This window comes from Oncorhynchus kisutch, linkage group LG19, assembly GCF_002021735.2.
Source record: "Oncorhynchus kisutch isolate 150728-3 linkage group LG19, Okis_V2, whole genome shotgun sequence".
In the NCBI taxonomy this organism is placed as follows: Eukaryota; Metazoa; Chordata; class Actinopteri; order Salmoniformes; family Salmonidae; genus Oncorhynchus; species Oncorhynchus kisutch.
The window spans coordinates 51,449,932-51,471,496 of NC_034192.2; the positions used below are offsets into that span (position 1 = coordinate 51,449,932).

The window sequence follows — 21,565 nt, forward strand, 5'->3', positions numbered from 1 at the left end:
TCATCCAACATACGGTGGATATTGACTTCAGAAATTACATTCTACAATGAATAATGGATATGATCTTTTTTTTATTAAACCTTAGTTTGTCTAGTTACACAGCACTGCAATATTTAACAGTTAATAGGCTACACATCAGTCAATGTATGATCCTTTTAAAATAAAATAAAAACATGCAAACCCATTCATTATAAGTACTTGCACAGTGAAGTTGTAAATTTTAAACTGAGGGGAGAGATTGACGTTATGTGGCATTGCACAGAACATGTTACAACAGACAAAAAGTCTAGCAAAAATGCACAAGCATTAATTCTACACTAGAGCATCCGCACAGAGTAGTCAGATGCAGAGGAACATAACGGACACTAAACAGCATGACTGAAGTCTAAATATATGACATCCCCTTTATCATTTAGACTCTGTTATTGTAAAGAGATGACCGAAATGACCTCTGCCTAAAACACAGCAATTCAATTAAAATATCCTTAAAGGCTAGTAGTAAAATCACAACAAAAGATCAGTGTTACCTTAGAACTATAGCTTCATCGGAGCTGGTTTGTTTTGAAAGAGAAGAATGGGGTATGAACAAATGCTGCTTCCCCTATTTAAGTAAGCTGTCAGCAGGTCTTCCAGTGCATTGTGCAGTGTTCTGACTACACAATTAGGGGGGGTAGGGGATGAGTAACGTTGCAGTTCTGTCAGTTTGTAGGTAGTGTGTGTGTATATGTTTGGGGGGGGGGGGTGTAGGATTTGTTTGTTTTTTATCCCAGGTGAAGATTGAAATAAAATATTATTCAGATCACGTGTGTGTGTGTCATATCGCCTAGTTCACAATAGCAGATGAGCACATCTTGTTGATTCCACAGAGCCTGGATCCTCTGTACAGGTAGTAGTAACCCTGGAGGGAAGGAACACACAACAGGACATGTCAGGCAATTAATACACGAATACACATGTCAAATGTTCCAAGAGTTCAGGCATGACTAGGTATTATGCATGCATTGTAAACAAATACACTGTTTCACAAATGCACGCATAATGCCTTGTCATAGAGGTTCAGTGTGACAGCTTTCTGTTACCTGTTCTCCATAGTCCTCTCCCCAGCTGTTTTTGATGGCCCAGAAAGGTTTGCCTTGACCTGTACACAGAAACAACCAGACACACACTCATCACAGTGTTGTTATTACGCTAGGTTAATGTAAGATAAATGAGTAGTTAAGAGTCAGTCTCACGTTCTCCGTAGCCCACGAGCAGCACTGCATGGTCAATCATCCAGGGGTTGCAGAAGATCTTCAGAGGGTGGGACACGCCCTTCCTGTAAAACTGAGGACAAACAACGAGAGAAAAGCAGGTGGGATTAGAAAGATAGATACTAGTCACTTCATTGTTCAGTTGTGTTTTAGTGATGCTAATTTCAGTTGCATTAAGATAGATATGACAGGCCTCCCGAGTGACGCAGCGGTCGCTGTACTTGAGGCACCACTAGAGACCCAGGTTCGATCCCAGGCTATGTCACAAATGGACGTGACCGGGAGTCCCTTAGGCTGGCGCACAATTGGCTCAGCATCGACCGGGTTAGGGGAGGGTTTGGCCAGGGCGGCTTTACTTAGCTCATTGCGCTCTAGCAACTACTTGTGGCTGGCGGGGTGCCTGCAGGCTGACTTCGGTCGTCAGTTGAACTGTGTTTCCTGCAACACATTGGTGCAGCTGGCTTCCGTGTTAAGCGGGCGGGTGTAAAGAAGTGTGGTTAGGTGGGTCATGTTTCGGAAGACGCATGACTTGACCTTCGTCTCTCTTGAACCTGTTGGGGAGTTGCAGCGATGAGATAAGATCCTAATTGGATATCACAAAAAGTAAAAAAATAAAAGAAGAAAGATATGGCAGTGGTGTTACCTGCAGGGGTTGGAACCAAAATTATTTTCCAATCGTTTCATTCTGGACAGAACCACTTTTTTTTGTTTTCGTTCCACTGTTACGACCAGCAAAATACAGTTCTGAACCGGTTCAAACCCTAAAAAAGTACTGGTTTATATTGTTCCTTTCTGTTCCTTTTATTCCCTCTTTTTTTTTTACATTTAACTCATTAAATTACTTCACCAATCAGTGTGGAAAGAGCAGGCAAGCTAGTTGTTTACATGTGTGATGGACAGACAAATGTAGCCTATGGCACAAGATGCGACTGAAACTTTGCAGTTGGGGAGAGAGCGAGATAGGTTTGAGGAGGCTTGAAGCGCTGAGTATCTTGTTATGACATACATTGCATGAATTAGGTCCACAGAATTATACCTAGGAGAAGTGGCTTCTATGTAGGAACTTTGAACGTCTTTTGAGCCAGCTAGAAAACAAACTTGATTTAGCTAGCTAACAAGCTTGTATGTGCAGAGAATTAAAAATACCTTTTTGTAGTTAATAAGTCCAACGTGATCACTAGGCCTATAGAATCCTTAACTAGCATTGAAAAAATGAAATCCATTCTTCTCTAGCTAATTAAAAATCTCTCTCCCTCCCTATCTTCTGAATCAAGCCTGTAACGTCAGTACAGTAGCCTATGCTTCAAAAAGAGGAAAGGGACAGGTAGCCTAAACGCACACAGGTGAAGATTTTCAGCTTGCAGGCAGACACTGGAATACGTTTCTGAGTGACAGAGTGAGGGCTTTGCATAGGCGCTTTGTTGCGTTTTGTTGTGGGACTAGAAAAAAATGCCTGGAACGTAAAATAACGTTATTAACCGCTCCCATGCTTTTAAATTAGTGGTTATGTTCTGGAACAGTATGGATCACTTTCATTCCAGGTTCCGTTTCTGTTCCATGAACCCATTCAACCCCTGGTTACCTGCATTGCGAAGGCGTTCAGGGCCACAGATACTGGTCCATTCTCAGCCAGCCAAGCAGCAATTTCTAAACATAAAAAGGGAAGGAAACCAAGATTAACACATGGCCAACCCTCCTCCATATGTACTGCATCGTTCAATCTTCATCCAATCCTTCAACCTATCATCCGTGTCTTTATATCTGTCTACCCTACCCTCTCTCTTTCACCTCTCCTCCCACTCACCGTTCTCGTCCTTGGACAGCTCCACGGAGCTGTTGATGTAGGCAGTGACTTTGTCGGTGGTGAAGTCACAGCTCTGCTTCTTGCCGGTGTAGCTGTAGTCAGTCTCTGTCTCCAGACCACCCAGCTTCTCGATGGCTTCATATGCATTTGATGGAAGCCCGCCCCCACAGGCCTGGTCCACAGTATCACAGTCCACCAGCTCTGTGGGTGATAGGACATTGAACCAATCAATTCAAAACTGTTATGGAGAAAATGGAAACTGTGCTGTTGTACAGGTAAGTGTATGATACCTACAATGCTTGTGCTTACCTTGCTCAGAGAGAGACACTAGTTTACCCGTTTTCACAAACCACTGGCCCTCAATGTTTCCTGTCACTGAGAATGCCCAGCAAGAACCACACATGCCCTGCAATACAAACACAAGTCACATAATCAGCCACACACACACACAGGCATTACCTACCTCCACCTTTTCCATGAATTGTGTCATATCTACAGTATGAATGAAAGTATGACTTTTGCTTACTTAAACTTATGTTTAGTGAAGCATCAAAGAAGAGTCATGAATACTTTGAATGCTATATAAAGTATTTTTAAGTTGTTATTTGTCCGATAAAGAAATCCATAAAGACACTGCTCAAAAAAATAAAGGGAACACTAAAATAACACATCCTAGATCTGAATGAATGAAATATTCTTATTAAATACTTTTTTCTTTACATAGTTGAATGTGCTGACAACAAAATCACACAAAAATGATCAATGGAAATCAAATTTATCAACCCATGGAGGTTTGGATTTGGAGTCACACTCAAAATTAAAGTGGAAAACCACACTACAGGCTGATCCAACTTTGATGTAATGTCCTTAAAACAAGTCAAAATGAGGCTCAGTAGTGTGTGTGGCCTCCACGTGACCTCCCTACAACGCCTGGGCATGCTCCTGATGAGGTGGCGGATGGTCTCCTGAGGGATCTCCTCCCAGACCTGGACTAAAGCATCCGCCAACTCCTGGACAGTCTGTGGTGCAACGTGGCATTGATGGATGGAGCGAGACATGATGTCCCAGATGTGCTCAATTGGATTCAGGTCTGGGGAACGGGCGGGCCAGTCCACTGCATCAATGCCTTCCTCTTGCAGGAACTGCTGACATTCCAGCCACATGAGGTCTAGCATTGACTTGCATTAGGAGGAACCCAGGGCCAACCGCACCAGCACATGGTCTCACAAGGGGTCTGAGGATCTCATCTCGGTACCTAATGGCAGTCAGGCTACCTCTGGCGAGCACATGGAGGGCTGTGCGGCCCCCCAAAGAAATGCCACCCCACACCATGACTGACCCACCGCCAAACCGGTCATGCTGGAGGATGTTGCAGGCAGCAGAACGTTCTCCACGGCGTCTCCAGACTCTGTCACGTCTGTCACATGTGCTCAGTGTGAACCTGCTTTCATCTGTGAAGAGCACAGGGCGCCAGTGGCGAATTTGCCAATCTTGGTGTTCTCTGGCAAATGCCAAACGTTCTGCACGGTGTTGGGCTGTAGCACAACCCCCACCTGTGGACGTCGGGCCCTCATACCACCCTCATGGAGTCTGTTTCTGACCGTTTGAGCAGACACTTGCACATTTGTGGCCTGCTGGAAGTCATTTTGCAGTGCTCCTCCTGCTCCTCCTTGCACAAAGGCGGAGGTAGCGGTCCTGCTGCTGGGTTGTTGCCCTCCTGCGGCCTCCTCCATGTCTCCTGATGTACTGGCCTGTTTCCTGGTAGCGCCTCCATGCTCTGGACACTACGTTGACAGACACAGCAAACATTCTTGCCACAGCTCGCATTGATGTGCCATCCTGGATGAGCTGCACTACCTGAGCCACTTGTGTGGGTTGTAGACTCCGTCTCATGCTACCACTAGAGTGAAAGCACCGCCAACATTCAAAAGTGACCAAAACATCAGCCAAGAAGCATAGGAACTAAGAAGTGGTCTGTGGTCACCACCTGCAGAACCACTCCTTTATTGGGGGTGTCTTGCTAATTGCCTATAATTTCCACCTGTTGTCTATTCCATTTGCACAACAGCATGTGAAATTTATTGTCAATCAGTTTTGCTTCCTAAGTGGACAGTTTGATTTCACAGAAGTGTGATTGACTTGGAGTTACATTGTGTTGTTTAAGTGTTCCCTTTATTTTTTTGAGCAGTGTACAATAATATATACACATTTACAGTCATACCTGTAGTCATCGCCAGTCTGTAAGACCATCTCTAAACCCTGTCCTACCTGGTTCTTGACAGGGCTGACAGCTCCATGCTCTCTCCAGTCCCAGCTAGGCGGGGCGGGGCCGTGGGTCATGGCTGCAGGCTTCATGGACCGCTGAAATTTCTGCTGGCTCAGCAGGGGGTTTAGGTACAGAGTCCTAAACTCCTCCTCTGGATGGTGAGAGGGAGTGGGTAGAGGGAGGAGAGGAAGAATATTAGGATTTTTCACAGTGTACAGCTGAGGAGTTGTACTGTAGCCTTTTGGAATTAGCTATGTAGAAGTGGAATTACTCAACAGGTTAACTAACTCTGCAAGGGAACATGTTTCAAACAGTCACAGAATCACACACACACATAGTATGTCCTGTTGCTCCACAGAAGAGCAGACGGTGAACTCTTCGGCACGGTCAGTGGATGTTCTGGAACTGCATCGGGCTTATTAATCTGCATTCCCACACATGCACACACACACACACCTGTGAGGTCGCTGAACTTGGTGACCCCGTACTCGGCTGTGCCCAGATCCAGAGACTGGAGCTTCTCAGCGGTCTTCAGGTTCTCATGGAAGATACGCAGCCGCCGCTCAGTGTCTGTAGCAGCAAAGGTCAGAGATCAGACAAAAATGTTATGGTAAGATGTTTTACCTTATCATCTGTGGAGGTGGATGGACGATGTTGTGTAAAATTATGGATTGACATTTATCTCTCACCCTTTTTGCTGCTGTAAGTCCTATTGTATCTGACCATGAACTCTTTGAACTGACCCAGAAGCTCCACTAAATACTCTGTCTCCTGTCACAAAATATAAGTTAATTATTGACAAGTAAATTAAATATACGCATCCAGAATAAACGAGAAAACATGCTCAAACACACATACAACAAGCGCTACGTTTTCTATTACCTCAACTGGTTTGCTGGTGGAGAGGGACAGAAATTCTACTTTGTTGGTCTCAACTGGTTTGGGATCAACTGAAATGCAAGCATAATGAAAAACAATTAGATGTAGCTATGAGTATTTATAGAAACAATCCTAAACAAATAAAAGCAGAAAGGTACATTTAGTTCCCAAAGTTAAACCTTTGACACAAACCTGCTGGCTGACATTTCTGTTTGAGCAGGGTGGACTTCCTCTCCCAGGGAATGTCCCAGACCTCAAACACACACACCTCCGTCTGACAGAGAACATGTCAGTGGAGAAAACATGGTTAGTGAGATAATCTGTGTTTATTTTATTGGGCTTCTGTGTTCATGACTTGTATATAAACAGTGTAATGGACCACCCACACAGACAGTGTGGTGAATAAGGTGCAACAGAGTCTCTTCAACATCAGGAGGCTGAAGAAATTTGACTTGGCACCTAAAACCCTCACAAACTTTTACAGATGCACAATTGAGAGCATCCTGTCGAGCTGTATCACTGCCTCGTATGGCAACTGCACTGCCCGCAACCGCAAGGCTCTCCAGAGGGTGGTGCGGTCTGCCAAACACATTACCGGGGACAAACTACCCCGTCCCCCAGGACACCTACAGCACCTACTGTCACAAGAAGGCCAAAAAGATCATTATGGACATCAACCACCCGAGCTACTGCCTGTTCACCCCGCTATCATCCCGAAGGCAAGGTCAGTACATGTGCATCAAAGCTGGGACCGAGACACTGAAAAACAGCTTCTATCTCAAGGCCATCAGACTGTTAAACAGCCACCACTAGCACATTAGAGGCTGCTGCCTATAGATAGACAAGAAATCACTGGCCACTTTAAGTAATGGAACACTAGTCACTTTGATCATGTTTACATATCTTGCATTACTCATCTCATATGTACAGTATATACTGTCTTCTATACTATTCTACTGTATCTTAGTCCATGTCGCTCTGACATCGCTCGTCCATTTATGTACAGTGGGGCAAAAAATGTATTTAGTCAGCCACCAATTGTGCAAGTTCTCCCACTTAAAAAAGATGAGAGAGGACTGTAATTTTCATCATAGGTACACTTCAACTATGACAGACAAAATGAGAAAAAAAATCCAGAAAATCACAATGGTAAAGCACATACATATCCTTTGTATGCGACCTAATGTAAACATCCAACAACAGTCTATTTCTGAACCGATACAGAAGTTAAGTAGAGGGGTGAACACTATGAACACTTTGTTTCCTTGACCTTGGAGACAGTTTCTGCTATGTCATGAAAACAAATACAGCAGGCGGAACAAATAAGGGGTAGCTGACTGCTTGTGCACATAGCTGCAGCAGGGGATAACAGTGTGTAAAATTCATGACAAGTTATTTATCACAAGGTCCTGGTCACATGACTAGGGGAAGGTAGAACAGACAGATAGAATAATAACCTAAAATAGACCCAGATACGCACAATGGCCTTGATACTGGCCACTTCTGTGTTGACAGTTTATTTACATTTGTGGTTTAGGTTTTGCCAATATTCAATATTGTAAAACGTAGGGTTTTTGATTTGATGAGGAGGACTGACATTAGTTTTGCTGTACCTTCCCTGTAACACTATCTCCCTCCAACAACCCACACTGTTATCATCCCAAGACAGAAAAACAAACACACACAGGCCTCACCTTCAGGTTGTGTTCCTCTGGGTAGAAGTCACAGGTCATCAGTCTGGCAGCCTTCTTACACTGGGTGTTACTTAGCTCCACCATGATGTTGTATCGGATTCCCTTCACCAGCTACAAGACAGACACACGCAGAGACAACACACAGAGACAACACACAGAGACAACACACAGAGTCAATGCACAGTGAAGGTCAGCCTCTATGAAAAATAAACAAAATCAACTCTGCGGTTCTTGTTTTGCCATCCAGCTTACAATTTAGCTCTAACGTCACTTTCAAGACCAATATATGGCATTTATAGGCCTAGCTAAAGGGGCTGATTATGCTGGAAATTACAGGTATGTTATTCAGCAGAGCACTAACTGGCTAGTCTAGCTGAGACAATGGGTTTTTTAAGGGCAGTGTTGGGGAAGCTATTCTAAAAAGATAGTTTACCAAGCTACCAATTACTTCACACTGGAAGAAGTTAATCTACACTAAAGCTACCATTAAGAAACATATAGTTGACTTCACTAAAGTTAATCTGAAAAAGTAGTTCACTACATCCAAACTACTTGTAAATCTGAAATGTCAGGGTACAAATTGCAAGACAGATGACTTTGGGTTCATATGTTAACAGAATGTGTAATTTAGCCTATTAAACACAATAACTATGTTTCAAGTAAGAATTAGGCAGGTCAGACACTGAGAAGGAGATTCTTGCCTACTTCACCCATATTTTATTTTAGCTAAAAAAAAGTAGTATGTAGTTCCTGTAGTAAGCTACACCGCTACATGGCACAAAAAGAAGAAGTCATTAACTGGGTCAGATCTGATATGATTGTCACGGGTCTCAGGTATGTTTAATTTGGACGGACTTGTCCTGAAGGGCCCGTGCAGAGCCGAACACAACTGCTCCAGTAGAGAAAGAAAGACAGTAGAAATTCAGAGATCCAGTACCGTAGCACATGAAAACACAGCATGGTGGCAACACAAGATGACAACAACATGGTAGCAACACAACATGGCAGCAACACAACACGGTATAAACATTATTGAGCACAGACAACAGCACAAAGGGCATGAAAATATAGACAATGCATCACGCGAAACAGATTGAGTCTTTGATTGAGTCTTTGAATGAAGAGATGGAGATAAAATGGTCCAGTTTTTGTGTTTTTTGCAGCTCATTCCAGTCGCTAACGTTATATAGCTGCAGCGAACTAAAAATAGGAGCAACCCAGGGATGCGTGTGCTTTGGGGACCTTTAACAGAATTAGAATGTTTTGTTAACCTTTGTTTAACTGTGGAAAGTCAGTTAAGAACAAATTCTTATTTACAATGACCGCTTACCCCGGCCAAACCACTAACGACGCTGGGCCAATTGTGCGCCACCCATGGGACTCCCAATCACAGCCTGGATTCAAACCAGGGACTGTCACCGCCTGGATTCAAACCAGGGACTGTAGTTAATTCTGTTAAAGGTCCCCAAAGCACACGCATCCGTGGGTTGCTCCTCTTTTCAGTTCGCTGCAGCTATATAACGTTAGCGACTGCAATGAGATGCAGTGCCTTGGACTGCTGTGCCACTCGGGAGCAGTGACTGTGAGAACGGTTGTTGTATGTGGAGGATGAGGGCTACAGTAGGTATATCAGATAGGGGGGAATGAGACCTAAGAGGGTTTTATAAAAAAGCATCAACCAGTGGATCTTGCGACGGGTAGATAACCAGTTTACAGAGTAGTATAGAGTGCAGTGATGTGTCTAATAAGGGGCATTGGTGGCAAATATGATGGCTGGATGGTAAAGAACATCTAGAGTAGCCGCTCGAGAGCACCCTCGAACAGCCCACGATACAGTATTATGACCTACAACCACAATGGACAGTAACTTGATTTTAGGCTATTATGAGATTTAAAAAAATTCTATATATATAAACAAATAACATTTTCACAACACTGGTATAGTCTACCTGTTTACTGGCAGAGAGGATCTTGCTAACTCTACGAACGTGCATCGTATTGGACCCCATGTTATAGCGGTCCTCTGCAAACTTCAGTGCCTTCTTCAAACCTGGGTCGTTTTCCGACAAACGGACAGAAGACCCGGGTGCCCCCATTAAAGTGTCATCCAAATCGGCCAGAACCGAGGCCAAAACCGCCAGGGTTAGGCAAAGGATAACGGGGCAGCGAAATCCGAAATCCATCCTGTCTGTCTGTAGAGCAGAAAAAGTCAAAGGGACAGTGGACGGTAAGATTATAAAACTGGATGTTTGTTTTCCCAGTTAACTGTCATCCGACAATGCGACAAGAAATCAGCAGACCAGGGTTGCCAGGTAAAGCGAGAATTTCTAGTAAATGACCACTCAAAACCCGCCAAAAGGCCTGAAATCTAGCACACACACACAAATTGACAGCAAGAGGAGTTGCCATATCTATACAATAAACCCACTTTCCATAATGTTATCGACACAATTAAGAAGGAATATCATAGTAACTTGTAATGACGTTAGAAGAAAAAGATCGGGTATTTCAAAATCAAATCAATCTATGACATAATAAAGGAATGTTAATATGTGACAAGAGAAAAGATAATTCGCCCTTATTAACTCACTTGACTGCTATTATTAAGCAATAAGACACACGGGGTATGGTATATGGCCAATATAGCACGGCTACGGGCTATTCTTAAGCAGATGCAACGCAGAGTGCCTGGATACAGTTTAAGGCACCCTGGGGTGCTATTATAAACTAATGTTAGGCTATTTTCTGGCAATTGTGCTGTTATTATGTTCCAGATGTTAAGACTAAGTTAAGACTAAGTCGTTATAAATGGCCCGTTTGCGAGAATGACTTGTCATTTCAATAGGCATAGACTACAGACACAAATCTGGGTTTATGATTCTAATTACGTTTAGCCATAGTTTGCTTAGATAAAGACAGATAGCCTATAGCACCCGATAGGTCTACATCTCATTTCAGATAGTTTACAGTAGCATAGACAACGATTTAGCAGCTTGCTTAGTTCAAATTAACAGACTAATTTATTCAACATGAATAGCGAGGACATTTCGCAATAAGTGCTTTTTTCCCCCAATAGCCTGCTGGAATAGGCTACTGAGGATGAGGTCATGCTTTCAATCACTGAATTAAATATTAATCATATGTATATGAACTGAATATGCTTGTCAACAGCTGCCAGTGTTTCTTTTTTTAAATTTGTTTTACCTGTAGCATAATATGACTACTGTTACAGTCAATCTAATGTGTTCATAATAACACAAGTCTACAACAACAATAAACTGAAGTTGTAGGCGATTTATTAAATAGTTTTGCCAGCTCCCGGTAGGCTTCACAAGTGGCAGACATTGATTTGCAGTGACTCCAATGATATCGTAATTTCAACATATTTATTGTATCAAATGGTAGCCTACAATGGCATATACATTAATAGGCTACTTGATGGCCAACAGAGGCACATTTTTAATTATATACATTTAGCCTCGTGTCCGTTTCATTGAGGATTTTTCCCCATAAAAAGAATCATGCGAGGGAGTTCCATAACTTCCATTTTAAATGTCCACTCCGGCTGCCCCAGAGACCAAAGAACTGAGCACGCTTAAAGCACTTCGTTTAATACCGTTTTATTTAAAAGTTATAATTTGAATACGGTTTCAAATACCTCCGAGCGGATTTATGTAATGCACTCTAGTGCGCCCAAAGTATTTCTCCAGTGCTTTGTCACCATTATTTATTGATGTGCATCAGTTCTAGAGTATTAATATGTTTTATGGAAAAAGGTTTCTCCATAATGACAATGTAAATAGCCTACATATCTACCCAAAAAGTTGTCTCAGCCAATAACTGTAGTGATCTCAACACACACACACACACACTCACAACTGCTCACTCACTCACCCACCCAGCAACAGCCTTTCTCACTGCATGACAGTCAGGAGCAGGTCACAGTGAAATATATATTTTTATGAGCAGTATGCCTTGGCGGCCGCGGTGCAACATAGACATAACCCAAAAACCCGCAACCCGCGACCAATACATTTTCAGCCGCGACAACGTTTTCAAAGTAGCTTGATTTGCTGGAAAACTACGAACACGGCAACACTGCAGCAGAAGGCCCCAAATAGTTACACAATGGATACAATGTTGCCAGAAACAACGATGGAACCGTGGGCGAACCGTGGGCGGACCGTGGGCGGAGCTACAGGGACTGTACTTTAGTTTCGGGTTTTGTTCAACAAGCCTTGGCGCTGCATTCTTGATCTCAAGTTGTTCAAGTTTGTTGTAGGCTAAGTAATGCATGCACTTCACTGCAAGCTAATAGAGAAAATATGCATAATAATAATGCATAATAATAACATATATATAAAATATTGTTATATTTGAATTCATATCCATTCCAGAGACAGGAAATTGTTTAATATCCTATCGTGAAGAAACTGGATCCGACTTGGTACCAAATATTGGGATATTTCAACATCCAAAATATGACTCAACAACACATCTGAAGTCTGTGAAGAGCAATTCCTTATGCAAATAAATGAGAAATGACTTGTGCTGGTATGGGTGATACTGATATCAGTTGAATGTTCTGTTTGCAAAATAACTCCCTGTCTTCTTGTTTTGGTTATTGTAACCCTACGTGAGCGACGCGACCAATCCAGTGTTTTTATTTTTCTATCTCAGTAGCCTATTGGAGAGCTTGTCTATAAAGGCAGTGAGAGCATGTTTTTATATATTTTTGTCTGTGCTGCAATACATGCTCTTAGAGAAGAAGTTGGGAGAAGGGGGACAACTTTCACTGCTCGTTATCAAATAAGTTATTGAAACAATAACACCATTTTATTTTATCTCGGCACCAATATCCGAGGTCATTGAGACATTTGGAGGTGAGTTTTAATACTTTGGCAGTGTGCTCTCTGTGTCAGTAACAGAGAGTTTATTAATATGGGACTATATCTTTTCCCACAGTTTTATCATTGGAGGACAAGATTAAACGTGTATTAATTGTTACTGCTGGTATATTTAGGTAAATTGAGTGTCCATTGTTAGTTCCTTTATAAATAATTTTTTAGGAATATTCTGTATTCTTCAATAGCTACCCTTTCGATCTTGACAAACTTCACTCATCTCATCTAGTCATCTGATGTAGTTTGGTTACACTTGTGACTTGTGAAATTAGACCCAGTGGTTTCATACCACTCAAAATCATCACTGCGATCACTGTCTGTGCCTTCAACCCTCTGTCCTGTGGCACACAGGCCTCAATAGTCTCTTCTCATTAGCCCTCAGATATAGGTCTGTCTTTCGCTCTGTTCATATAATAGATCAAACGCTAGAAGTTAGAGCATTGGGCCAGAAACTGAAAGGTTGCTGGTCAAATACCCAAGCCGACAAGGTGAAAAATCTGTTGATGTGCCTGTGAGCAACCCTACTTTGCTACAGGGGTGTTGTACTACTATGGCTGACCCTGTAAAACAACACATTTCACTGCACCTATCCCGTTTATGTGATAATAAAATATATATATATTTTTTTATGAGAACCTGACCGGATAGCTTAAACAGAGAAGTTCTATCAAGCATCAGAATAAATCATCCACACTCCAGAGATGGACACAGGAACTGAACCTATGGGCACCGGAGGTCATCATGGGTCAGGTGATCCAGTTGGACCGGCGCTGCTCTGGCTCCAGGACACTGTTACCACGGTAACACTGCAGGCGCGTCAGAGGGTGTTACAGGGAGCGTTGTTACTGTGTGCTCTGGGACTGTTACTATGGACCGCCATCTTCCTCTACGGGAGCTTCTACTACTCCTACATGCCCCTAGCTACCTACAGTACACCTGTCCACTACTACTACAGGTGTGTTTTACACACATACAGACACACTCACTCACTCTCTCACACACACACACACGCGCGCTGTCTCTCCCTCTGTCTCTCGCTCTCTCATACACACACACAGTCTCACTCACTCTCACACACTGTCTCTCTCTCTCTCTCATATGTTGTCTGTCTCTCTTTCAAACCCCACAGGCCCTTTTGGGTTGGAGGGTTTGTATTTTGTCCTGTAGTTCATTCACTGTAATTGGAGAATCCAGTAGGTTCTAGTAGTCTTTAATAGTTTATTCTAAGATCTGTATTTGATCATGTCTATGTTTTTACTGTTTGTTCGTTGTTATAGAGACAAACAAATTGGAGAAGTGGTTTATCCATTCATCTCCGTTTTGGATAGATGACTCTTCGTGTCGTTGTTTGTATAGATTTTTACAATTTCCCCGAAGTGGTTAGATTCTATGTGTAACGTGTACGCTAATAATCGGACAGCAAGTACAGGGAGTGAATTTAATAAATAAATGAAGATGGAACAAAACAAGAGTAGCGTACAGACATGAAACAGAAACAATAACGCCTGAGGAAAGACCCAAGAGAAGTGTAAGATATAGGAGAGGTAGTCAGGAAGGTGATGGAATGCAGGAGTGTGTCATGAGGCGCAGGTGCGCGTAACGATGGTGGCAGGTTTGCGTAATAGTGAGTAAACTGGCGACGTCGAGCGAGTGGGAGCGGGAGTAAACGTGAAACTATGGATTATTCAATAACGTTGAAGCTGATTACTGACTTGCTGTTCCTTCTTTTTCCGTAGTGTATTTATGTATTATTTTAGTGATTCACCATAGTATCAGGTTTTCTGGGTCTCTGTTTTTGGTTGGACAGGTTTCTCAATTTCTTTCCTTGGTTTTTGCATTCTTCATCAAACCATTTGTCATTGTTAATTTTCTTAGGTTGACATTTTTAGATTTGATAGGGAAGCTATCAAATGTCAAAATGTCAAATTGTTTGTAAAACTTAAACATTTTGTCCAGGAAATTCTCTAGAAGGGATTGAATTTGTCATCTAATTGTTTTTTTTGTTAGATTTCCACACTACTTTCCTTCCATCTATAGCATTTCTAAATATTATTCAGTTCCTTTGGCTTTGATGCCTTACGATTGAGCATAGCTCTGTTCAAGTAGAGTGTGATTTTGCTGTGATCTGATAGGGGTGTCAATGGACTGCTGTGAACGCTCTAAGAGACTCTGGGTTGAGGTCAGTGATAAAGTAGTCTACAGTACTACTGCCAAGAGATGAGCTATAGGTGTACCTACCAAAGGAGTCCCCTCTAAGCCTACCATTGACTATGTACATACCCAGCATCCGACAGAGCTTCAGGAGTTGTGACCCATTTTGGTTGTTGTCGTAGTTGTGTCTAGGGGTATCATAATCATTGCAAGGAACAGACCAAAATGCAGCGTGGTATGTGTTCATGATTCAGTTTTTAATTAAAACACTGAATACAAAACAATAAACGAATAACGACCGTGAAGCTATAGTGAGAACTGTGCTGACACAAGCAACAAACATAGACAATCACCCACAACCCAAAATGACAAAACAGGCTACCTAACTATGGCTCCCAATCAGAGACAATGACTAACACCTGCCTCTGATTGAGAACCATATCAGGCCAAACACAGAAACAGACAAACTAGACATCCAACATAGAATGCCCACTCAGATCACATCACATGTTGAGGTCCTTGCCTTAGGGGCGGGGGGCATAGGGGGCAGAAGGGGCATAGGTCTGATATGGGAGGGCCTATATAGGGTGTGGCCAGGGTTTGCTTGCGGTGATCTTAGCTGGTTGGGGTGTGGCTGGTGATGCTGTGGTCTAGGTGTAGGTTTGGTGCAGGTCCTCTCTCTCCCTCTCTCTCTCTGTCTCTGTCTCTGTCTCTCTGTGTGTGTGTGTGTGTGCATACATACTTTTACAATAATTGGAATTCATTACGTTTTTGACTCCCTTTCCTTCTGCAGGACGGACTGTGACTCCTCAGCTTCTCTTCTCTGCTCCTTCCCCACCGCCAACGTATCTCTCCTGAGGAATGGCAAGAACCAGGTGATCCTTATATACACTGTTTATCCATCCACCTTTATTAGCCTATGTAACGATTTGAAACGTTTTCCAAATTCACAGAATTAATTGGGAGGTTTTCACTATGATGTTTGAACTCATTTGAACCCTCCCTCTGAAGGTGATGACATACGGCCAGCCCTATCGGATCTCTCTGGAGCTGGAGATGCCCGAGTCACCAGCCAATCAGGAGTTAGGAATGTTCATGGTCAAGATGTTCTGTTACTCCAGACAGGGGCAAACTGTGACCTCTTCAGCACGATCTGTGAGTTGACCAGTGTTGGCAATACCAAGTATTGTGTTAATCTGTTTTGATCTGTATTGGTGTGGTGTATTTTGTATATTGCTGCAACCAAATTGACCAGCAATGGGGAACAATCTATATCTTCTGAATCTGAACAAATCAGCTGCACATTTAAATATTCTGATTGTCCTGTATTGGTAAATTGAACACCATGTTGGTCTGCCTCGCTGTCTCAGGTAAGGCAGCTCAGCTCCAGCTCTCGCTTTGTGAGTACGCCGCTGCCCCACACTGACCTCCCACGCAGCTGTCATACCGCATACTATGACTGCTTATGACATCTCTTATATAGTTAAATATAGAACTGCTTATGACATCTCTTATATAGTTAACATAAGTATATTACTGCTTATGACATCTCTTATATAGTTAAACATAAGTATAGAACTGCTTATGACATCTCTTATATAGTTAAATATAACTATAGAACTGCTTATGGCATCTCTTATATAGTTAAATATAACTATAGAACTGCTTATGGCATCTCTTATATAGTTAAATATAACTATAGAACTGCTTATGGCATCTCTTATATAGTTAAATATAACTATAGAACTGCTTATGATATCTCTTATGTAGTGTTTTTTACAATGTAATAAGCTTTATGACAGAGGTACAGTATGTCAGAGGAATGTGGCAATGGACAATAAACTAAAATATGCATTAGAAACTGTATACATTGGCCATAGGGTGTCCTGCTCCATGTCCTGTTTCTATTAGACAATGCTGCGGTATCGCTCCGGCCTGCTCCAGACTCTGGGAACACTGTTTCTCATCCCGTTCTTCCTGTCTGGAACGGCTGACCAGAAACAGTTGGTAGAGGTGGAGCTCTTCTCCGAATACAGAGAGGATTCTGTGAGTATCTTGCCGCCCAGTGTGTGTGTATGTGTGTGTGTATGTACAGGGCTAACCCCTCTCTCTCTATATAGTATGCCCCCTCTATAGGAGCCATCATTGAAATCCAGTCTCAAAGGGTGCAGATCTACTCAGCAAATCTCTACATTCACGCTCACTTCACTGGCATAAGGTTAGCTTTACCTCATATTAAATCTTTAACAAGTATGAAACATTTTGATTTACTTAAAGTAACACATTTACTTGAAAGTATGACCTAACCCCCCCCCCCCCCACCTCCTCTCCAGTGGTGAAAAAAGTACCGAATGTCATACTTGAGTAAAAGTAAAGATACCTTAATAGAAAATGACTTAAGTAGAGGTGAAAGTCACCCAGTAAAATACTACTTGGGTATTTGGTTTTAAATATACTTACACTACCAGTCAAAAGTTTTAGAACACCTACTCATTCAAGGGTTTTTATTTATTTTTACTATTTTATGGTTGAGAGAATGCAAATGCGTGTGCAAAGCTGTCATCAAGGCAAAGGGTAGCTATTTGAAGAATCTCAAATATAAAATATATTTTGATTTGTTTAACACTTTTTTGGTTACTTACTACGTGATTCCATATGTGTTATTTCATAGTTATGATGTCTTCACTATTATTCCACAATGTAGAAAATAGTAAAAATAAAGAAATACCCTTAAATGAGTAGGTGTTCTAAAACTTTTGACCGGTAGTGTAAGTATCAAAAGTAAAAGTGTACATTTCCAATTAATGTAAAAAAGTACATTATTTTCTTTAGGAATTTTGTGAAGAAAAAGTAACAGTTGTCAAATATCTACTTAATTAGTATGTTAAAGTATTTTTACTGAAGTACTTTACACCACTGCTCCTCTCTCCCCTCATCAGGTACTTCCTGTACAACTTCCCGACACTGTCAGCAGTAATGGGTGTGGCCAGTAACTTGTCCTTCCTCAGTGTCCTCCTCCTCTTCAGCTACCTGAGGCTCATCTGGGGCCGATTTATCAACCCCCAAAAGGTGAGAGTGGAATCTCCCCTAGAACAGGAGAACATGGTATGATTCACATAGTGAGACGGTGTAGTGGATCTTTTTATAACCTGTGTATACTGTTCTCGTACCTGTCCAAAACATTTCTTCAGAGACAGTAGTCCCAGTACGTTCTAGTATATTCTGCATGTGTTCATGTATGTGTGTGTGTCTGGGCGTGTGTGTATGAGGTGAGAGATAGGCTTAATCTTCATCAGAGGCTAGCCGGGAGCGACGAGAGCGAGGACACTGAACACCTACAAGATTACCAGGATGACACTACAGGTAAGTACACACTTGTACACACACCTGTGTGAGATGTATCATGTGTTGTTTGTTTCCTATATCAAGATGTTATGTTGGGTGTGCTTTTCACTCAGGAATCAAGAATTCTTCATCGGATGCACTACTGGAGGCACATCAGATTACAGCAACCCATCTGAACCAGAAGGAAGAGTCCATTCTCAAAGCAGATGGGGGGGAGATGGACATCAGACATGGAAGGTTTCAGAGTGAGATAGACGAAGAAGAGATCATTGCTGAGGAAGAGGGGGAGAATATGGGCATGTCTCTTGACCCAGAGTTGGAAGGGTCATTTGAGACAGAAAAGCAGCCAGACAGCATCCCCAGCAGACTGACTGGAACCTCAACCTGTGTGATATCCTGATGGAGAGCTCCAATGGATGCACAGTGGCTCAATGACCAAATAGTTGGGCGCCAAAGTATTATCTTTAAAGGGGGCCCTCTTGTACTTTGTTACTGTAAAACAATTTGAAGATTTGTTAAGTTTAAAAACCTTATATGTTTAAAGCTGTGTGAATATATAAATTTTTGTGTCCTCTTTTATTTAGTTTATTTGAAGTTGTGTGATGATTCATGCAAAAACCAGACAATGTTGAAATATTTGACCATAGGCCTCCAGCTAAGGTTACCATTTTACTGTAGCCTACAGTATTGCACAAATGGAGTAAGGGTTATATCAGATGACCTCAGTATTATGAAACATTCAGGGTGGATGACAACACAAAGTGCCTTCCTCATTTTAATATGTTTGCATGTTACCAGATAGTTTTCCATCCAATTGGCAACAAATGTTCATGTGAATATTCTAAAATCCACATTAAAAAAATATGAACATTTTTCCACAAATGGTTTCCAACAAACGTACTTGTTGCGTGATGATGTAGTGCACACAAAATGTAAGTTTTCATGTAGGCCTGCCGAACAGATAGTTTTGTCACAAACTGTTGCGTTAAATAGCAAATGTGCCTACTCTGGTCTCCTCACATGCTCTCCAGCCAATAGCTCGCATATAAAGTGAGGATAGGCTGTGCGGTTACCACTAGTTACCACAGCCACGAAGTCAAAATTGGCTTTATTGTAAAACTTCATGAAAACAAATATTTGCTGTTTGGTCTTAATTTAAGGTTAGGGGTTTGCATAAGGTTAGCAGTGTGGTTAATGTTAGGGTTAAGGTTCGGTTTAAAATCACATTTTAGGATAAATTGTAGAAATGGGCGGGGTTTACGACTTTGTAAATGTGGTAACTAGTGAAGACCAGGCTGTGTAGCTAGACTAGTTTACATGATGAGATTATTATGGATAAGAGCGAGTATATCATTTTTTTTTGTCAAACGGCAGACAAGCATCGATCATCATGTGACCAGAATAAGACCCCTCGATATTCATCGAAATTAGCATCAACCTCATCACCGTGTGAAGTTCATAATTTACATCATCTGTCGCCTAATAAACTGTATGACTTCCCGAGTGGTAGTGGGAGAACCACACACCATATCATCGCTTCGATATGATAGTTATTACTGACTCCCAAGTTTACTTCGATATGATAGTTATGTCAATATTTGCGCATAAAGGCGTTTACACCGCAATTTCTCACATAGTTATTTTTACCGAAACAAAAAGATCCCACCATGTCGAACGAACAAATGATCCGTTGGCATTCATAAAATTGTACCTAAACTTCACAGCTGTCATTTTTTTTACAAGGCATGACTTTGCTTGCATAAAAACGGTGGATGGAAAAGTGATTAGTAACCAGAATTATATCCAACCTTTTTATGCAAGCAAGTAAAGTATCGTAAATGTCGATACAGAAACATAACTTTTTCTGTAAACTTTTCAAATGTTGAGACAACAAAATACTCAAGGTATTTTGACAAGGTGGGATCGTTTTGTGTCAGTAAAATTAATTATGCGAGAGATGTCAGTGGAAACGCGATGGCATGAAGTTTACTATAGGCTATAGGGTGGTGAAAGTGCAAGTAAATGAGCTTGATGCTGCTTTCCAATAAATATTGAGGGTCTTATTCTGGTGACATGATAATGACTGTTTGGCTGCCATTTGACAAATAAAAAGTATCTCGCTAATTTGTCCATAATAATGACCTCGTCATATAGGCAATACGTGCACTAGCCAACAGCGAGCAGATCGTTATGTTAGATAGAGCGCATGTGCCAATACCCTGTATAACCCAAAATGATTTTGTGATACAACCATCAGTGGAGTTAAAAATGCGACGGAAACCCATTTAGCTTGTATTTTCTATTCGGAACATGGGAATTTAACCGCAAAATGTATATTTATGTGTAACGTGTGCACAGCCTTTTACCTGCAACAATGAAGTAAATTTAATGGAAACATATAAATGGTGGGAAAATGCACATATTATTTATTATTTATTATTTATTTTAATATTTTAGAATATTGGCATGAAAATCTGTCCCCAATGCGATCTAAACCTAGCTAGTAACAAACATTGTTATGTCTCCCATGTTCCCCTCAGCATTTTCATTTAACAAATATTATACATTATTTTACTGGTGTTTGTATAGCATTTATGCATTTACATCCTACATTTCACATTCTGTCCAAAAACATGTTCACAGCACAATCTGTCCCCCCCAAAAAGCAGTGTATTCTTATTTATTTATTTGTGACATTAATCAAGTCACCTAAGATTCTTTTTAAATATCATATAGTAGTTAGGCCCGTTAGTAAAACATTCTGTATAGAGTACCACATGTGTCATAATACCCATAAAACCTAGATGTCAAACAGGGAAACGTTCCAATAATTTTTTCTACCATACAATTTTCCCATAGGAGATTATAGAAACACTTAAAACAAGGGCTGTGTTTCATGTAGGCTTGCCCTGGCGTGACATTTTCATAACCATGTAAATTTCTCTAGGACATGGTGACTTTCATCAATATATTTGCCTGTATTTACCTGTAAAAAAATGAAATGCTAATTAGCTGCTATTGTGATTATCATAAAGACCAACAAATACCATTGGTGATCTGGACGAGACTGCCTAATCGAGGCAAAAGTAAGAATCTCTGGATTAACTATATAATGTTAACTAAATGTAGTAATGAGTAAATTGGCAAAATTGCTTTAAATTGACAATTCTGTGAACTAGGCAGGGTAGCCTAGTGGTTAGAGTGTTGGACTAGTAACCGGAAGGTGACAAGGTACAAAATCTGTCGTTCTGCCCCTGAACAGGCAGTTAACC

General features: G+C 41.5%; 2 protein-coding genes across 5 annotated transcripts; one reads left to right on the forward strand and one right to left on the reverse strand.

The window, feature by feature from the left end:
• Positions 1-51: 51 nt before the first annotated feature.
• LOC109864985 (cathepsin F-like) lies at positions 52-12,029 on the reverse strand. 3 transcript variants are annotated; one of them, XM_020453089.2, is made up of 14 exons: positions 11,792-12,029; positions 9,843-10,085; positions 7,894-8,004; positions 6,392-6,473; positions 6,203-6,270; positions 6,010-6,091; positions 5,777-5,890; positions 5,323-5,471; positions 3,364-3,460; positions 3,055-3,255; positions 2,833-2,897; positions 1,233-1,323; positions 1,080-1,138; positions 52-898 (listed from the first exon to the last, which is right to left on the reverse strand). In XM_020453089.2, the coding sequence occupies exons 2-14, from the start codon at positions 10,074-10,076 to the stop codon at positions 824-826; spliced, it is 1,428 nt and encodes a 475-aa protein (XP_020308678.1). In that variant the 5' UTR covers positions 10,077-10,085; positions 11,792-12,029; the 3' UTR covers positions 52-823. The 3 variants fall into 3 exon arrangements, with proteins under 3 accessions (XP_020308678.1, XP_031653084.1, XP_031653085.1); XM_031797224.1 differs by having other exon boundaries at positions 11,788-12,020; XM_031797225.1 differs by lacking the exon at positions 9,843-10,085 and having other exon boundaries at positions 11,792-12,018.
• A 271-nt stretch (positions 12,030-12,300) lies between these two features.
• On the forward strand, positions 12,301-19,189 carry LOC109864986 (seipin). 2 transcript variants are annotated; one of them, XM_020453090.2, is made up of 10 exons: positions 12,301-12,776; positions 13,431-13,752; positions 15,742-15,823; positions 15,960-16,103; positions 16,319-16,348; positions 16,860-16,994; positions 17,069-17,166; positions 17,888-18,017; positions 18,218-18,311; positions 18,407-19,189. In XM_020453090.2, exons 2-10 carry the CDS (start codon positions 13,499-13,501, stop codon positions 18,691-18,693), a joined length of 1,254 nt encoding a protein of 417 aa, XP_020308679.1. In that variant the 5' UTR covers positions 12,301-12,776; positions 13,431-13,498; the 3' UTR covers positions 18,694-19,189. The 2 variants fall into 2 exon arrangements, with proteins under 2 accessions (XP_020308679.1, XP_020308680.1); XM_020453091.2 differs by lacking the exon at positions 16,319-16,348.
• The last annotated feature ends 2,376 nt before the right edge of the window (positions 19,190-21,565 follow it).